Source organism: Geotrypetes seraphini, chromosome 16 (assembly GCF_902459505.1).
Source record: "Geotrypetes seraphini chromosome 16, aGeoSer1.1, whole genome shotgun sequence".
Taxonomy (NCBI): domain Eukaryota; kingdom Metazoa; phylum Chordata; class Amphibia; order Gymnophiona; family Dermophiidae; genus Geotrypetes; species Geotrypetes seraphini.
Window position 1 is genome coordinate 53,722,306 of NC_047099.1, and position 20,280 is coordinate 53,742,585.

The 20,280-nt window shown below is 40.9% G+C and overlaps 1 protein-coding gene across 16 annotated transcripts in view; it reads right to left on the bottom strand.

Annotated features, from left to right (window-relative positions):
* The window catches only part of SYNGAP1 (synaptic Ras GTPase activating protein 1), a 134,457-nt gene that overhangs the window by 9,367 nt on the left and 104,810 nt on the right, over positions 1 to 20,280 (bottom strand). For 5 of the 16 annotated variants that reach the window (XM_033923710.1, XM_033923699.1, XM_033923714.1 and 2 more), the window contains one exon: positions 14,309 to 14,443. The exons of 2 other annotated variants lie outside the window; for them this stretch is intronic. In XM_033923710.1, coding sequence (XP_033779601.1) covers positions 14,309 to 14,443 — 135 coding nt within the window. Of the gene's footprint in view, positions 1 to 12,436; positions 14,445 to 20,280 lie in introns of those variants that run through there. 9 more of the 16 variants (XM_033923708.1, XM_033923701.1, XM_033923700.1 and 6 more) reach the window with 3 other exon arrangements.

Genomic DNA, 20,280 nt, shown 5'->3' on the forward strand with positions numbered 1-20,280 from the left:
GAGTTACACAGTTCCAGGTTGATTTTGGGTCAGTCCTGGATTTCAGATCATTAACTTGTTTTACTGATTTCAATGGGCAGGTTCAGTCACTACAAAGCTCATACTGCTTTGGGATATACGTTCATCTCTGAAATAGTAACAAAGTTCTCATCATCCAAAAGTGGGATAGACAGAGAACTACATTGGCTCCCAGTTAATTTGAGAATTCAATTTAAATGCATCTGTATTGCATTTAAGATTTTATTTGGCCTCTTTACTACTCTTGTCCCTTTGGACTGGAATGTGTGTAGATCTCACCTGGCCAGAAGTTCTCAGAAATTAAAACTCTCCTTTTTCTCTCTTAAGGCAAAAATAAATCTATTAACCAATTTAGTCATTCTTTCTCCTTCAAATTGACAGAGCTCTGGAATAACTTGCCACTCTCATTAAGAAGCTTAGGCCCCTTCTTATCATTTAGAAAGGCTTTGAAGACAATTCTGTTCACCAAGCACTTTGGAAATTAACTACTTCTACCCCTGCCTACCTAGCATCAAAGCTGCGCCCATACACCCCTAACCGCCCCCTCCACTCCAAAGCAGAACAAAGACTCAGCATTCCCGCAGGGAGATCCCTCCGGATGAGCACGGCATGTAAACGCTTCTACAGCCATTTCCTCCCTCAGCTATGGAACCATCTACCCACACAGATAAGGTCACTAGACTCACTAATGTCCTTCCATAAAGCAATAAAGACCTTCCTCTTCCAACAATAGGGCCTCAATTCAACAGCTTCCTCAACTTACTCTCCAATTACTCTTTGCTATGACTAAGCTGGACTCTCAAATAGTTCTGTAATTGTCTAAATGTAACCCAATTGTCGTCATGACTATTCTATTCTTAAATTGATTGTGAATGTCAAATTGTAACCCGTTCTGAGCTTCTGGGAAAACAGGATAAAAATATAAATAAATTTCCTGTATTAGTTCTTTTGTATTTTTCTTTTTTTTAATGTTAACCGAGTCGAGCTCCAAATTGGCTGATGACCCGGTTTATAAAACTAAGTTTTAGTTTAGTTTAGAGATAAGAGTCAGAAAAAATTCCTGAAGCATGCAAGCCTGAACAGAAGTTGTTCTGTTGACTAAAATACACTTTGCTAGAGCCTAGCAGTTTCTTCTAATGTCCATAAGCTAGAAGATTAAATACGTATATTATGGTTCTTTTGGTTTGAGGATAGTTTGTGGCATGCACTTTGGGCTGCAAAATCAACAAGGTTATTTTGACTTGAGGCTTTATTCGAATAAGCACAGGGCAGACGCAGGGACAACATTCTTAGCAACACAGAAACATGATGGCAGATAAAGGCCAAATGGCCCATCCGCAGTAACCATCATCTCGTCCTCTCCCTATTGGCTAAGGTTCTAAACATTTGCATCTCCTCTTCCTTTAGGCTAAGGCTCTGTGCACCTGTATTGTGAGGTCATAGAGCTGCCCATCCACAGTAACCATGATCTCTTTCTCTCTCTGAGAGATCCCATGTGCCTATCCCAGGCCCTCTTGAATTCAGACACAGTCTCTGTTTCCACCACCTCTTCCATGCATCTACCACCCTTATAGAAACATGATGGCAGATAAAGGCCAAATGGCCCATCTAGTCTTGGAGAGAAAGAATATATCAAAGATTGAAGAAGACCCAAGACAGCACAGTGGCAGACCAGGAGGGATCAAGTAGCCCTTATTTCTGGTTTTCACTTTGGTGAGGGCTGGTCTCCAGGTAGCAACACTGATTGCTGGCTTTTTTTTTTTTCTGCAGCATCATACGCCTAAACAAAGTCTATGGTTAAGGACCAATGTTCCACAGCAAAATCGAAAATGCAAAAACACAAAAAGTAGAACACGAGTTTCTGGATATACAGCATGTGTTTTTGATTTTATGATATGTAATTTTGTGAAATAAACATATTATTATTAGCTTGCTGTATATCCAGAAACTTGTGTTCCACCTTTTGTGTTTTTGCATCATACGCCTACCACATAAATAGGCAAGTGATACTCAACTGACTTACAGAGGACAGTAGTTCAACTGTCGGGCAACAGAGGGCACTAGAGTGCTTTAAATGAGCTTTCATTAGCAGAAGACTAAGGGGTTGATGCAGAAAGCTATCTGAGCAGAAGTGCGTGGTTACTATGACACGGACATTCACATTACTGGCTGCACAATGTACAAAAGGGTTCAGCGCAGAAGTTAATTTGCAGAGTACACGATGTATATTAAAATAGTAATGAGTCCATCAGGTATTCCATCACAACACACGGAAGTAAACAGAAGATTTTAAGGCATGCACCAATGCGAAAAATAAAGGGTTAGTTGAGAGAATCTAATGTCAGTTTTTAAGATTTAATGCAAGCTTTTTCTTTTTTTCTGTGACAATAACAAGTACCTAAAATAAAATTTAAAAAACACAGAATAGGAGATAACCGGAATGTTGGGTTATTTGTTTTTTTTTGCAAGGCTAGTATTTATGCGCAGAAGTATTATATATGCAGTGAAGCCAACCTTTGCACGCATGTGTCCAGAAGGCGTTTCTTGATGAATGTGCAAATTTTGTGCACTTTGATTTTGCATCTCATTTGCTTACTGCATCACTGCAAAATATTTTCTCATTAATCTTGCAGTACAAGCAGTGCGTTCAGTCATCGGCATTTGGCTCTACCATGTGACTTTCTGCAAATACTGAGTGGAGTTGAAAGGGTAGATGTGAATTGCTTGTTTACTCTTTCCAAAAAATACTAGGACTACGGGGCGTGCAATGATGTAGCAGATTTAAAACAAACCAGAGAAAGTATTTCTTAACTTAATGTATAATTAAACTCTGGAATTCGTTACCAAAGAATATGGTGAAAGCAGTTAGCTAAGTAGGGTTTAAAAAAGGTTTGAATAATTTCCTAAAACAAAATTTTAATAATAGCTTACTAATTACTTATAATAGGTCTTCAATTTATTTTCAGTTCTTTCAGCTCTCTGGAGCATATGCCATCTGGTCCCGGTGATTTCCTACTGTGTAATTTGTCAGTTTGCCCTATTACATCTTCCAGATTCACTGAGATTTTTTTTCAGTTCCTCCAAATCTTCACTTTTAAGTATAATTTCTGGCATGCGCATCTCTCTTAAATCTTCCTAAGTAAAGACTGAAGCAAAGAATAAATTCAGTTTCTCCACTATGACTTTGTCCTCACTAGGTGTCTCTTTTATCCCTTGATCATATAATGGTCCAAATCCATCACACGCTTCCTGCTTTAAATGTGTATGGAAGTGCATACTATTGTGTGTGTATATCTTAGCAGCTTATATGTGCCAGTGAATGTGTGGGCATGTGTGTGAATATTTCAATGTGAGTAGACCTTTAGTTTGTCCCAGTGAGTATAGCATATCTCATACACCTATGAGTTAGCCCAAGGAAAGATATACACAAGTAAAATGCTATCTTAAGACTAATCTTAAAGAATTGTGGTGGCAGTTGAGATCTGGGAACAGAAGACACAGAACTACCTACTGCTTGATCTACTAAAATCAACAAAGGACCTGAATGTCCTCTTTTAATAATATATAAATATCAGCACATAATAACAAGCAAACATTCAAGGTTCTGACTGATAACTTCACTCATGGTTCCAGCTTGACTGCCCTCCCTCCCATTCCTTTCCTGCCTACATCTCTCTCAGTTTCCACTCTGGTTCCTCGCTCTGGCTGCTTTATCCACTAGTCTCCACAATACATGGTCCGAGTTCAATCCTTTCTAAAAGTAACAAAGTAAATGATGGCAGATAAACACCTGAACAGTCCATCCAGTCTGCCCATTAGTTATACCCATTAAAAATACATGATTATTTTAACTTGGCTCTTCTTTGATATTTCTGGGTCGCAGACTGTGAAGTCCACCTGGTATTGTCCCAGGTTCCAAATGCTGGCTCACTCCAGCCTATCCAACCATCCTGTTTGCAGGATATCTACCATAAAGTCTGGCCAGTAACATCCTCATGTTCCAAAGTTAGTGGAGTTCCCATTGATGCCTTGCCCAGCCCAATCCTATACCAAATCATCACATATGGAGTCGGTAATACTGAATTAAAACACTTCTTTTGAAGCGAACCCTACCCTACCCTCTTGTGTCAATCCCTTTCCCTCGCATCCCTCCCTCTTATGGGGTTTTTAAAATCTCGATGTATTTATTCACTAACCAGTTCTTGCCTCTTCCTTATTAGTTCCAGTAACTCAGTTTGCATTGTTCTCCCTTCTAATTTTCTTTTTAGTTTTATTCTTTTTTTTTTTTAACATTTGAGAATTGTTAACCATTTAGGTATATATTTGATAAACGGTATATCAAAGATTAAATAAACTTGGAGCTCAACTGGACATGATACAAATGAGAGCTTTTCTTCCTCAACAGCATCAAGAGACTTTAAGGCAACTTTGGCATCAGATTTCTCAGTTATCAACTATATCATGCAAATAACCACTTGCTCACTTGATCTGACTCTCTCAGTATGGCTAAAACTTAAGTTGTATGATCTACTTCCATTGCTTTTCTCAATCATTAACAGTCTTTGATCAGGCCTGGTTCCTTGAGTGGAGGCATGCCACAATTCATCCTTTTTAAAAACTAATCTAGACACACTCTTACCCTCTAGCTATTGACCAATTTTAGTGTATGTTCTGGTAGATCCTCCTCCACTACTATCCCACTATGTCAGTGTACTTCAGGGTTCTGTCTTGGGACCTCTGCTTTTTTCTGTCTATAGTCATTCCCTTGGTGCTCTGATCAAGTTTCAAGTTTATTAGGATTTGATATACCGCTTATCAAGGTTATCTAAGCGGTTTTTACAATCAGGTACTCAAGCATTTTCCCTATCTGTCCCGGTGGGCTCACAATCTCCTCCCATGGTTTTCAGGATCACCTTTATGCTGATGACTCCCAAATCTCTCTACTCCAGACATTTCTAAACGAATGCAAGCCCAAGTTTCAGCCTCCCTGAATGACATTGTTGCCTGGATGTCTCACTGCCACTTAAAACTGAACAGGGCCAACACTGAGTTTCCTCTTTACTCATAAATCCACCTCTCCTCATCTCCCACTCTCTATTTCTGTGGATAACAATCTCATCCTCCTTGTCTCGTCAGTCTGCAATCTTGGGGGGTCATCTTTGATTCCTCTCTCTCTTTCTCTACAAAAGTCAAACAGACTGCTGAAGCCTGTTGTTTCTTTCTCTATAATATCACCAAAATCCAACCTTTCTGAGCACACTACTAAAACCCTTATTCACACTCTTTATCACCTCTCGCCCAGATTACTGCAACTTGCTTCTCACAGATAAAAAAAAAAAAAAAATCTTCCACAAAACCATCTCTCTCCCCTTCAATCCATTCAAAATTATGCTGCATGACTTATATTCCACCATTACCCCTCTTCTCAAGTCACTTCATTGGCTCCCTATCCATTTCTGCATACAGTTCAAACTTCTTTTATTGACTTACAAGTGCATTAGAGTTCTCCAGAAAAACCTAAAATTGGAAAAAAAAAGCCCTACTACTACTACTTATTATTTCTAAAGTTCTTATGGATAGTCAGGATAAAGCATGCGATGCTGTTCAATTCCTTGCAATAAGGCCTTACAGAATTGACACTTTGTACCAGCCTCTCTTCTCTTCAATATTTCTCTCAGCCCCTTTGCTACATTCATTGAGGAGCACCCAATAGACACCTATTTCTATGTCAACTACATGTATTTATTTACAAAGCTTATAACCCACCAAATCATGATGTGTCAAGGCAAGGTACAATCAAATATTTAAAATAAATAAAAACATAATATATTGCAGAAACTCAGAAGAAACATGTGGAAATTAACAAAAGCCTAACAAAAATAAATACTTCTAAATAAACAGGCCTTTTAAAAACCTACAAAAATCACCATCATCTGCGTTACGTAGAGCAATTGGTGGCATGTTCCACAGAGGAGGCACAAAGCAAGAAAAAAGGCTCATGCATAGATTAGAGTAAGCATTCTATTGACCACAGGAGCCAACATAGGTTTATCTTGATACCTATAGAAGCTCCTGTTTCAGCCAGATGGCTCCAACTCTTTATTTGAGGATAGAATCTTCTTTTACTAAATTTAGAAGCTTACTGAAGGCTTATTGGTGTTTAGAGCCAGTTCTTAACAGAGAGGGGCCATCTCCTGAGGTGCTTGCATTTCCTGGGACAGAGCTCTGGGAGAAAGAACACATCTTTTTCATGGAGAAAGTGGTGGATGCCTGGAATACCCTCCCAAGGGAGGGGATGGAGAAGAAAACAGTGACAGAATTCAAAAAAACGTGGGACAAACAGATGATCTCTAATCAGAAAATGAAGGGTATAATTGGAAGAACTAAGACTGGAACAGGGCAGACTTGAATGGTTTGTGTCCTGTATATGGCTATTTGGCTTAGGTTGGGCTGTGGAGGGCTTTGATGGGAACTCCAGTAATTTGGGATGGTCTAGATAGGCTGAAGTGAGCTTTGATGTCAACTCCAGTAGTTGGAACCTAAGCACATTACTGGGAAGACTTCTATGGTCTATAACCCAGAAATATCAATGAACAAAGACAACAGAACTTAATCATGGATTTGTAATGCATGTATCTATTGGGCAGACTGGATAACCATTCAGGTCTTTATCCCGTCACATTTGTCTTTCAGGTCTAAAACTAAGTACAGCTGCTTTTAAAACCTCTTCTTTTTTATTCTCCTCCCCCTAACTAACCTATTTATATTGCAAACTCCTCTTTCCCCTACAACCCTTTTTGAATCTGTTTTTTAAAATTGTTTATAAATGTTGGCTTTTGTTGTATATATTTTTCCACCCTTATTATGTAAACTGCTTAGATTTTCTTTGTTTACATTTGCAGCATATCAAATAAACTGAACCTGAACCACAGACTGGGAACAGGGAACACATACACAACAGTCAACTCATGTGCGAAGAAGAACATAAACAATCAAGACAAAATACCATTATGATTTAAAGAAGAAAATAAGCACTTTATATTTTGTATGTTGCTCCAAAAGCAACCAGTAAAACTGTGTCAAGAGCTGGGGTGATATGATCTGAATGAACCATGCCCAATATAAGTCATGCAATTGTATGCAAAACCAACTGCAAAGACTGAAGAGTAGGAGCAGGCAAGTCACCTAACACTACACTCCCAAAATCCACAAAGGGAATAATAAGCCCTTGAACTGCAGTATAAAGTATCTTCAGCTTCTGATCTCCTATCTTTGCCCCCTCCAAACTTGATTAACTCTATCATGGGTTGGCTTCACTCTCATTAGCCTCTCTTGAATCCTCGTGGCGCAATAGGTTACATGCTTTGATGTTACTTGAGAGGGGTCAAGTGCGTGCTTCTTTTCGACAGTCTAAGTTTTTTTGCGAGTATGGGGTCCATATATCTACTCTTTGTCTCCTAGAATCCGTAGTCTGATTCTCAATACCTTACAAGTCTGATGTGATTTGTGCGGTGGGGGGTCAATGACTCTGGGGCTGCCTTTCCCCTATGGATCTCCTATGTCTTCCTCAGGAATTTTATTTATTTTTTGTTCTGTGATTGTTTTGTTTTTGTTTGTTTGACTCTTTGATTGTTCTGTCCTACTTTTCTGGAGGGAGGGGGAACAGTACCGGGGGGGGGGGGGGGGGGGGGGGGTGGAGGCCTTGCCTTCTATTTCTCAGAGTTCATAAGAGTTCAGGGCTCTGTTTGCAGTGCTTCCCATACAATTTTGTTTGGGCCTCTCCCATTGGGTAGGGTTGAGCTTTTGGCTCTTTGCTGGTTTCTTATATTGCTTGCTGTTCTCTTTTCTATTTCACGCTTTGTTTTCGTATTAATGTACTTCTGTCCATAGACTTGGTTTAGCGTGGCAGCTGCCCTTTACCTTTGTATAACTTTGATTTTTGTCATAGTGGGGACAGAAGGACAGTGGATTCTGGGTTTCGGGTGGGATGGTTGGACATGGGGGGGGGGGGGGGGCAGGAGTTGAGGATGTTGTTGTATATCTCTTGAACAGATATTGTACCTCTGATGGTTTTTGTTGTTCTTCTGCTTGTTCAATAAAAAATTGTTTTCACTTAGCCTCTCTTGAATCCTGGTAAGACTATCGCTGGGCATCTTCTTAATCTTTCCCTTGCCCCTGTGGCATGCCAATAACCCTTGTTGATTGCTTCTGTTACCTAGGAATTGACCTAGACTATCAGATCGCCTTCAAAATTCAGATTTCTGCTGCTGTGCCACTCTTTTATATGTCCTGCTGGCTACCTGCCTTATTGTAAACTAATCTACTCATATGCTGCACTTAGTTCTATTCGTCTCAAAAGATTAAAAGCCTTCCAAAACACATCAGGCTCTTAATCCATGCCAAGCATTTAGACCGTCACACGTCCTTCAGAATTCAACATAAAGTCCTTACCTTTACTCATAAAGCCCTTCACATAGGCTCACTCCCTTTAGCCTTGATCATCTCACCCTACACTCCCTCCAGAGCCCGTTGTTCTGCTTTTGAACACTGATTCTCCATCTCCTAGGTTTTCTGATCTTGCTTTGAGTCTACCAGGCATGGTGCCTTTTTCTGTCTCTTGCCCTTGCCATGGAAAGCTCTCCCCATAGTGAGTTATCTTACCCTAAGTTCAAATCTGCTCTGAAATCCCATCTCTTTTCCTTGCCTTCCTAGGAGTAGTGGATTTGCAGTAGCGCTTATTAACTGTGGGTGGACCTTCTTTTCTTTGTTACTTCAGTCCTCCTTTCTTGTTTCTCTGTCCTATCTTGATTGCATTTCCTTTCCTCTCAAATGTTAGTACATAAACTGCTAATATACAAGAAGCTAATAAACTTCAGCAGAATAACTGATGTGCCCCCTACCTTACCTTTACTTCCAGCAGTGGCATGTGGTGGGACCATGCCTTAATGATATCTCTGTACTTTGCAACCCCACTAGTTATCAGAACCACCTAATGACCTGGCCATTTATAACTAGGCAACTGGTATGAAGTAGGTAACTGTAAATCTTATTTAATATAGTGATGACTTGTCTTTTATTTTCTTTTTATTCTCCCTTTCTTTCCTTTCCCCAGATGGCCTCCTGTATATCCTTCAATGCACATCCAAAATCTCAGCTGCACACTTACATTAAACATTACACCCAGTGCTTAACCTTTGGCCCTCAACCCATTCATGGTTTCCAATGTGGCCCTCGGGATCAAAAGGTTTGCCTATCATTCACAACCTCCCATAGCTTACAGTGCCTGTAACGTGGAAGGAAAATTTAGTCAATCAAGCCATCTTCAGGTACCTAGACACTGGAAAGAGATGAAGAAGTCTACATGAAAATATTGGCTATCATACTCTACCACAACAGGTAAGAGGTATGGGTGTGGTTCCGAGACAGATGCCAGTCATGCCTAGAGCTTCAGTGAATGTGTGGATAGGTGTATGTCTGTCCTTCAACATCTATTCAGGGGTCTGAAATAAGTCCCGTTGAATTCCACCAACCACAAATAGCTGTTAAGCAGCCAACCCTATTTGATGGACCGATTTCTTAGACGACTATGCTTCATTACTGCAAAGTAAATGATTTACTACTTGATTTCATTAATTTATCCCTTGCTCTACACGGAACTGAACTTTCATCTGCTGTGCCTAGCAAAAACAGGGAGCAGGAGTTAGGGTAAGGTGACAGAAAACCAAAATAAAAATTAGGTTCTTACCTGGATAATCTTCTTTCTTGTAGATGTGTCTAATGGTCCTGAATGTTAGGGTTAAGCACCTGAACCTGCAAGTTGCTTGCAGAATGCTGTCAATCATCTTTTGAACCCGCCTCCTTTCCAGGGAGTTGCTCCTGCTCCCTCAGTTTGTACAAAAAGAATAAAGGAGCACTGTAATGACAGACATAATTGGAAGGAGGGAAATGGGGAAAAATCCCCAACACTACAATTCTGTTCTACTCTGTACTAAACATTATCAATTAACATTATAACGTTCAAGTAACTGCTCAAACCAGAATCAAAATCAGCTCATAGCTACTTGTATGTCCTGCTATCAAGCAGAGACTTAAACCAGATTTTACATTCTTGAGTGTTTTCCTATTATTATAATTTTTTAAAATATATATCCTTTATGTTCATCTAAGAGACAGTGAAATCTCCAAATTCAGACTGATCTTAAGGCAGAAGGCAGGCGAAGCCCACTGACAGGACAGGGCTTCAGGACCACTAGACACGTCTACAAGAAAGAAGATTATTGAGGTAAGAGTCTAATCTTTCTTTCTAGTGCAATGTGTCTAGTGGTTCTGAAAGCTAGGAATGTACCAAAGTAGTCCTTGGACTCTAGGGTGGGCCCGCTGAGCCTGCCTTCAGAACAGAGGGCCCGAAAGTGGTGTCTTTCCTGGCTGCTACATCTACCCTATAGAACCTGGTAAAGGTATGAAGGGTAAACCAAGTGGCTGCTCTACAGATTTCCTCAGGCGAAACTGCTTGAGTTTTCACCCATGGTAGCAACTCCTCTAGTGGAGTGCTCTTTCAATGCAATCAGCGGCTGCTTACTGCAGCCTACATGTGGAGGAAATGGTCATTTTAATCCATCTGTAAATTGAGGCTTTAGACGCCGGCCTCCCTTCCTTGGCATGACTGGTCAGAACAAAAAGGTGATCCGATACGCGAAATTCATTGGTAAGTTCGAAGTACCAGAGATGCACTCGCTTGACATCCAGCAAATGCAACGCTTTATCCTTTTTCTTAGACCCTGTAAGGTGAAAAGCAGGCAAACGGACTTCCTGATTAATGTGGAAGACCGAGACTACTTTTGATAAGAAGGATGGAACTATGCAAAAGGAGAGACCTACTTCCATAAACTTAAGGAACCATTTCCTGCAAGAAAGAGCTTGGAACTCAGAAACTCACCTTGCTGATCCTGAAGGAAAACCGCCTGTAAGGACTCCTATGGAGCTTTACTAAGACCCTGTAATAAATACAGTGTTAAGATTCCAGGAAGAGAAAGGGAGAAGCACCAGAGGGTGCAACCAAAGAGACCCTTTAATGAACTGGGCGACATCCAGGTGAGAGACCAGAGACCTCTTCCCTCCTCCCCTTCTGAAGTCCCTCTTGCAAAAAGTCCAGGACTACCAAAATCGGAGTTTGTAATGGCTCTACATCATCTAAAGCACACCAGTGCAGAAAAGACTTCCAGGCCTTGGCATAGACTGCTACTGTCAAAGGCTTCTTAGCTCTTAGCAAACCTGGCATGATACAGGGGTAGGAAGGTCTGAGGGGTACATCCCTGTCGATTTTAAGTAAAATCGAGGGGTTTTGAGGCAGATGAAGGCTTTAGAAAAAAAAAGATAGTTTAAAATCCAAGATGTTTATGTTTACATCACAACTTGGTCTTCAAGCTGCCAGTCTGACCAAGGTTGGACTGAGCCTCAACCCCCTGGAAAACCTTGTGCCACACAAAAGGGGAGAGGACCACGCAGTCAGCCCACTCTGAAGCCCAGCCAAGTTAGGATGGAGCAAATCAGCCTGCACTCAAACTCCTGATAAATCAGGAATGCAAGCAACTATGCAGGGATGGCCCTCTGAGCTTAAAAAATACAAAAGTAGGTTGGCTAGCTAGGTGTCCCTAAGGGCTGTTCCTGTTAGCAGCAGACTTCCACAGCACGTGTCTGCATCTTCTCCCAAGCAGAAGTCCCAACGAGCCTAAAACCGAACACTTAGAAAAAAAAATCTGAAAATAATAAAACCACAAAGCAGAGCAGAAATAATTCTGAGCAACTTGCTTTCAGAAAAAAGAACTGAGGGGGCAGGAGCTGCTCCCTGGGAAGGAGGTGGAGTTCAAAAGATGATTGACAGCATTCTGCAAGCAACTTGCAGGTTCAGATTCATAACCCTAGCATTCGGGAACATTAGACACATTGCACTAGAAATCATTTTTGCTAATCTTTACTTCCTTTAGCAGTTAAACAGACCCCACTTGATCTATGGCTTTCCCCTCACTTCATATTACTGGTACAAAAATGATGGTTTGAAGTCATGAGAAAGCCAAACATTCTTTCTAGCAGTTAAAAGCTTCATCCCTACTAGCCCATATGTACTGCAGAGGTGATGGTGGTGGAATGCCTTACTTGAAAAGTCATTATGAGCCATAAAATTCTACCTTTTGATCGCCCCCCTCAACTTTTTCCTTCAGATTATCACTGGAAAGCTTTTTAAGATTTATTTATATTTTTTGGCGATGCTATTGTTTTCAGATCTGAGGAAGAAGAATTTGATGATTAAGAAATATATTAATTTGGCCAGATATAAACTTTTTACATACATATATTTTTCAATTTTGGCAACCTTTATGCCTGTTGAAAACTGGAAGAAGTAGCACGAGAAAAAAGCAAGTAAAAGGTAACAATTGCTTTTTATTAAATGTTCTTTCTTCTTTTTTTTTTTTTCAGCACACACACCCCAGAAAGAAAAAAAACTGAGAAAGAAAATCCAGACTAAAAAGAGCCAGAGAGAGAGAGAAAGAGAGAGACACACACACACGCGCACACACAGACTTTCCCCCTTGGCGTCGCCCCTCCAGGACCTGAGACTCTGGGCCAGGCAGGACGTATATACAGAATTGCAATCGATATGTACAGTACAAATGTGCCATAATTACAACAGACAGCGAGCTGTGGGGGAATTCAGCCTCACATATGTACACTTTTATATAACTCAGAAAGAGCGTGTTTGGAAAGCACACGTCTCATTTTCTAAAAGTGGAAGGGGGAAGGGAAAGAGAGAGCGGTGACAAAAGAAAGGCTGTGTCAAGGGATACAGAGATACCAAAACTTCAGGAAGAGGGGAGAGAAAAGAAGAACAGGATCAATTAATATAATTGTAATTTAGAGTCCGCTTAGTCATTTTTTTTTAAATTCTCTTTTTAAAGTTGTTCTTCTTTTGTTAAATATAAATGTACACAGGACATCAAAACAACCAATACAATCACTTTGCCTTGTAACAATCATCAAGCGGCTGAACAGGCAGCCACGGTGAGACACGGGTCACCTCCACGCCTCCCTCCTTAGGGATGAGTCAGCCCTGGATTGGGCCACCCTCTGCCATGGGTGGGGAGGGGAAAGTTTGGTGGGGGTAGGGGGCGCTGCTTGTGCTTGGGAGAAGAAAAGCAAGAGAAAAAAAAGTTGATGTGTGCCTGTTCCCGACCTAAGTGAGGGTCCGGGAAAAGAGCTGCAGGGTTGGAATTTTCCGAGGTGGGCGTGCTGCTATCTCAACCTTTCACCCTGAGGATAAAGGCATTGGGGGCGTGATTTGGGTGGTTTTTGCTAGATTGCAGAAGATCAGTGCTCTGGAAGGTCCCAGGACAGTGAATGGAAAATTGATTTGAAATGGAACAGCGCTGACAGGGATCAGATTTGGCGGGTTCATCCGTCTCAACACTCACATGTACCCACCTTTTCTGAATCCCTTATGAACAGAAGCAGCCCCCTCCTTCCCTGTGAGGGCCCTGCCTCTCTCTCCCAGAGGGCCTCTTTGGTGGGATGGCAGCTGCTGGTAAGATAGTGGGGTAGTAATGGGCATGCCCAGTGAAGACTGAAAGAAAATCATGAGCCTAGGGCACGGGGCGGTGGGAAGGATAAATATTTCCACCAGAAAGCAGAGTTCTTAATGCTTTCAAATGGCTCCAGCCTAGGAATGTTGTGGTCTGCACAAAATCCATATTGTGAGATGAATAGGGGCCCCTTCCTCTCTCATAAGGGCATTTCACAGCCATATAAGTTATCTTCAGGCAAAGGAAGATAAAGGCGAAATGCCCCAAGACTGTCTGCAGAGCTCATGTGAATGTCACTAAAGACCTCTGAGGATCTGGGAGGAAGTCACATCCCATTCATCATACATTAGAGAGAGCTCTCTGCAGATCTTGGAGGAAGCCATGTTCCTTCACCATACAACAGAGACCTCTGTGCAGATCTAAGAGGAAGTCAGGTTCCCTCATCATACATCAAAGACCTCTCTGCAGATCTGAGATGAAGCCATGTCCCCTCCCTATACATCAGAGACCTCTCTGTATATTCTGCAGAAAGCCATATCTTTGGAGAGCTGTAGCTTACATCTTCTTTAGACAAGTAGTAAGACAACATAGTCTTTCCAGTCAGAAGGCAGCCATTTTGTTTTGGAAGTTCCGCCCCCCTCCCCTTTGTTCATGACATCATTCTGAGCATGCCCAGCAGTGTGGCTAGTGGTGGTCAGTTGTGTTGCGAAACTCGCCATTTTCGGTGATTTGGAGTCGAGGCGGCAGAGGCGGATGCGGATGCGCCGACATCATCCCGTTCCATGGCGGCTGTGTCATCATCGAGCCTGTCAGACGCGGGTTTGCTGCACCCATGGAGGAAAGCTGCCTCTCCTGCAAAGAGACCGACAAGCACAAATTTATTTATTAACGGTACAGCAAAACAGCGGCATTATCAAAGAACCCAGACAAAGCTCTTCTAACATTAGTGTTAGTGTCACCCTCTTCCACCATGTGACCTGACATTATGGGGGTCAAGGGTTTAATCCAGAAATATTAAAGGAGGAAAACTTTAGTATGCCAAGTATTTCTATCAAGAAACAATAAGTTGGAAAATAGCCAAGGACCAATGATTGAGCTTCTCCCCACAAGAAACCAGAAATCAGGATTTATGTGCTTTTTTTTCTCATAACATCATGAAGACCACCACTGATTAGATTCCCAGTCAGACAGCATTCCTACAGTATCTCACATAAAAATGCTCTTTGCCCAGTAACTGTGGTTTCAGAGCACATGAAATGCAAGATGGTAACAATTCTTTCAATGAATGAACACTAACCTCTTATCAGCACCAGGACTCTGTCCATGGGGAACCTCCAGCTGTTGTAACATTGCAATCCCAGGACTGTCACCCTCAAAAATACTCTAAGGGGGGTCTTCTGGTTGGAGAGACATGGTAATCTCAGCTTTGTTACCCTCAATACTAATCCAGAGAGAAGCTTTTTGTGTATAAGAGGGTAATTCCAATTGCTTTCATGCTTGTGGTAAAATTGGGTGGAGTAAATGTTAATGCTGCTCCCAAAGGTGTGGGCATATATTGAAGTGACATCTCAACTTATGTCCATTCCAGATTTTCTGCTCCTTTGATCACAAACACTTTAATTTTATTTGTTTCACCAAATCTATTCCAGATGTTTCAGGGAACACTTGGCTGCATTACATGTGTTTTAGCAGCTGGGCATAGTGCAAGTCATAGCTGATTCCACTCTAGATATATCAGTAGCTAAGCAGGCTATTTATTCCAGACACTTTTCTGCTAGCTTAGTGGTTCCCACATTTTTATCTAACATAGCCCCATTTTAAAACTTAAAAAAAAATCTTGTAACCCCAAATGAGGTTGAAAACAAAATAGCAAACTTTAATTTTCCTCCCCTCCCTCATTGCTGTCTATTTATCAAAGTGCGACAGAACAGTAGCAACAGTTGAGATCCTGTGGTCAGTGTGTACTCGCAGATTGCAGTCCAGCCTAACAGGAAGCCCACACAGGAGGAGGGCTTGTGGCCTGTGAATATTCACTGACTTAGAAGCCATACTGATTACTACCACCACTGGGCACACTGAAGGTCCAAGGGGAGGGGAAGCAGTCCTGTGTCTGTTTCCCCATTTACTGACAATATGACATCATTGGAGGATCCAACCTACAGCATGGGAACCACTGTGCTAGCTACTCTATTACCTGGAGACTGAATGTGGAACAATTCATTAAAGAGGATGAGAAATGAGGCGTCAAAGACAAGAGACAGATGTGCTGATATGACAGAGGAAATACAGTAGAAAGATAAGACACTGGATGATGATGTCTCCTATTCCCCCTCAAACTCTTTAGTCTAGTGCAAAACCTGATCGCAAATTTGCCAGCAATTCAGCCCAAAGCTATGAAAATACATTGTGTATCTCCAGCCCATTCTGATTCTGCTAAGCATTTTCATCTGTTATTTTAATTACTGAACAGACATGATGAGGAGCTCACTTCTGATCAGTATGTGTATGTCTGTAGATATTTTTTCCATACAGTTCATTAATTATACATCACTTCTGTACACTATTATTGTACTATAGTAATTTTACATACATGGTAAAATTAACCCCCAACAGCAAGCATCTCATACATACCCAGAGTACTGTGGTGCCCTGTCCTGTGCGCCATGTGTCACTCTTTACAGCCTTCTGTCCTGGTTTCCTGCTCTCTAAGACAGCTTTGCACTGCCCTCTACAATCCCTGGAGTCCTCTAACCTGGTTTCTCCTTCTAGTCAAGCTTCACCCACTGGAATGCATGGAGATGACTTCATTCATTTGCTTCTTTAAAGTGCACCCAAGCACATGTCATGGTTCTCTGGGTGGCCTCAAATTCACTCTGTCATGCTTCCCCTTTGGTGCCTGGTTATGTTCTTTTTTAAAGGATTTTGTTGATTTCCCTTTTTCCCTATTGGACTGGATTGGATTAATTACTTTATCACAATGTATTTAAGTGGTTTACATAAAAACTTGATGTAACAAAATGTGTGTGTGTGTGGGGGGGAGGGGTTAGTTCTGATCAGTTGAGGACCTTACTTGATATGAAGCAATTTCCTTAAAGGAAAACTTACGGCCTCTTTCACAAAGCCACGCTAGAGGCTGCCGTGCGGCAACAGCCTCGAAACCCTTTAAATCTCTATGGGCTTTGGGGCCGTTAATATTGGAAATTATAAGGTTAGCTGGGGTTGATTCACATTAAGGGCCTGTTTTACAAAGCCACGCTAGCGGCCCCGAAGCCCATAGAGATTTAAAGGGTTTCGGGCTGTTGCCGCACGGCTTTGTAAAACAGGCCCTAAGCCTTTCTTATAAAAGAATGTTTTTTAAATTTCTACTATAAGAAATCCTTGTCTTTCTTCCATTCCTACCAGTAAAGGTGGTCTAAGGAGAATTGAAATATTTTTCCAATATGTGATGTCAGATATTTTTCTATATAGGGTTATCTAAAACATACCATCATGCTCGATTTCTTTATTTTTTTCTTTTCCTTCCATTTTACTTAAACAAGTAGATACTTTGAAATAATGGAAAAAAAAGTAAGGACTTCTCAAAAGTTTTCTGAAAATCTAGATACACTACGGGGCTCATTTTCAAAGCACTTAGACAGACAAAGGTTTCTATGGTATTTTATATGTCCGTTTTGAAATTAAGCCTCTATATATCAACTGCTTCACCTTTATCCACATTTATTCACTTTCAAAAAATGTAGCAGATTAGAGAGGCAAGACTTTCCTTGGCTAAATCATGTTGATTTTGTTCCATTAAACCATGTCTGTCTAGGTATTTAGTAACTTTCCCCCATTTTTATCAAGCTGCGCTAGAGGTTTTTAGCGTGGCCTGGCAAGGTAATTGCTCTATAGGAATTCTATGAGCGTTGGAGTATTTAACGAGCCGGCTCAAGCTAAAAACCTCCAGCACAGCTTAATAAAAGAGACCCTTTATTCTTTATAACATATTAGCTTCTACCATTTTGCCTGGGTTCACTGGTCTGTAGTTTGCTAGATTACCTGTAGGAACCCTTTTTACAAACAGGTATTACATTGGCCACCCTTCAATCTTCAGGTACCACAGACAATTTTAACGATGACATAGTAACATAGTAAATGACCTGCATGGTCCATCCAGTCTGCCTAACAGTCACATTCATTATTCAAAGCAATATTGAACCAACAATAAAGTAGCATTATTACATTTTACTTATAGTTCCACTATAAGATGTCTTAAATATTCCCAGAGATGTTTTAAAAGACCTGCACTCATATGATATAAATGTGGTATAAAATATGAATTCTTGATTCTGACCCGTCCTTACCATTTTCAGTACGCAATTACTAGAATTGCCATCAAAACCTACTCCAGCCAGAGGAAGCATCTCCTGGAAAGCACAGTGAACAAACTAAGGAGTGGAGACTTTTGAAATTGCCATATTGTTACATTACCTGCCTGCTTCTTCTCTGAAGTGCTTCCCTGATAATTCGAGTGCCTATTGCCAACAGGCACCATTAAGGACACCAATTACCATCGGTCCTGAGCCTGGGAGATAAGAACTCGCTCATTCCTGTGGCGAGGCTGAAGGGGCGTGCCCTGAGGGGCAGGTCATGTCCCCTTTGAGCCCCTTGGGAGCCACTGGAGTTATTGGAGCAGCAAATACTAGAGATAAGTCTAACACAAGTATTTTTATCTGAATATATTGTGTTTTGTTATGGGTAAACGTAAGGGTAAATTTTGAGTCTCAACCCCGGTAACAACAGGACCTATGGATAAATATTTGACTTTACCTGGGACTCCAAAACTTCTGGACAGACTTGATTCAATTTCAGGAGCTTCATTAAGCACCCCAGATCATACCTCTCCCCTCCCTTCTGATCTTCCTAGAGGCTTAGAGCCAAATAGCCCAGAAGCAGCTTCTTTGGAAACTTCTGACCCTCAGCTGGCTTTGGAGATTGTATTTTCTAAGATGCTGTAAATTTTTGTTGAATCCGTTAGCCAGCTGGACGGTTTGGAAGAAAACCCTAAGGAAGTTACCTTAAAAGATTTGTGGACTTTAAATACGAGGATGGAAGTAATGTTGAAAAAGTTACAAATCAGGTACAGATATTTTCCAAGGAAGTAGTAGACAAATTGAGAAACATAGATGCTAACATTGGGAATCTAGATAAATGTATGTTTTTGATGGAAAAACAGACAAATAATTTGCAGTCTTTCTCGATAGCATCTAGTAAAAATTCTTTGAATACATTCATTATAAGCAGGAGATGATTGAAAATCAGGCAAGGGCAAGGAATTTACAGCTTGTAAATTTTCCTTCGACTCATTTGTTATCTCCTGAGATACTTCTGAGGAAGTATCTTAAGAAGATACTTGGGGTAACAAATTCAGACACAATGATGTTTTCAAATTTTTACTATATACCCCAAAATAAAAAATTTCCAGTAGAAGGAGGTTTAGATCAAATGAGTACAGTGGATTTTGACTTGACAAAATTTTTAGAAGATACCCAAGACTTGATCCAAACCCAAGCTACATTATTAATTACTTGTTTAAATGAGTCAGACAAAGCTCTTATTTTGAGACTTTCCTTTTGAAATAGAGAGACGAAATCCACACAGCTTAGGAGGAAGGCCTTTTTGGCTTTACGACCTAAGGCTCTTGAAATGGATGCTGCTTTTTTTTTTAAGTTCCCCTGTAAGTGCCTACTACATATCCAAGACAAATATTATATTTTTGGGGACACGCTTCAATTAGATTTGTTTCTTAAAGGGAATAAAACTTGACCTGCTTTGTTTTTTAAAAATGGGGTAAATATTTCATAGCGCTCATTTGAATTTAATGAGGATAGAAAGGGGGGAGGATTCCCCCATTCCTCCTTATTTTTTATTTCTTTGCTGGTTTCTAATTAATGAGCTGCTTCCTTCCAATAATGTGGGCTAGATGGATTTGCAAGTTTATTTAAACTTAAGTTGTTTGTATATTATTTTCATTTTGGATCCATAGCTTTACTATGTGAATGTAACATAGTAAAATAATTTCAATTAAAAAACAAACAAACCTACTCCAGCCCATCCTATCTTGCCATATATGGAACACAGCCTGTAAAAGTTCAACGGGAAGGGGAGAGTGTGGCGCAGTGTTTAAAGCTACAGCCTTAGCACCCTGTGGTTGTGGGTTCAAATCCACGCTGCTCCTTGTGACCTTGGGCAAGTCACTTAATGCCCCGATTGCCCCAGGTACATTAGGTAGATTATGAGCCTGCAGGAACAGACAGGGAAAAATGCTTGTGTACCTGAATAAATTCACATAAACCATTCCAAGGTCCCCTGGGAGAACAATATAAAAACTGAATAACTAAATAGTGTGAAAAGTTTCATTTTCTGATAACCAGAGCTGGCATTGTGACATCATAATGCCTCATTCCACCACTAAGAGCTGACCTCATCAGTGATGTCACAATGGCTTTATTGCCCTAGACTTGGCTCACTTTTACTACATTTTTATTTCCAGAGTGGCACAGTGGTCAAAGCTACAGCCTCAGCACCCTGAGGTTGTGGGTTCAAACCCACGCTGCTCTTTGTGACCCTGGGCAAGTCACATAATCCCCCCATTGCCCCAGGTACATTAGATAGATTGTGAGCCTGCTAGGACAGACAGGGAACAATG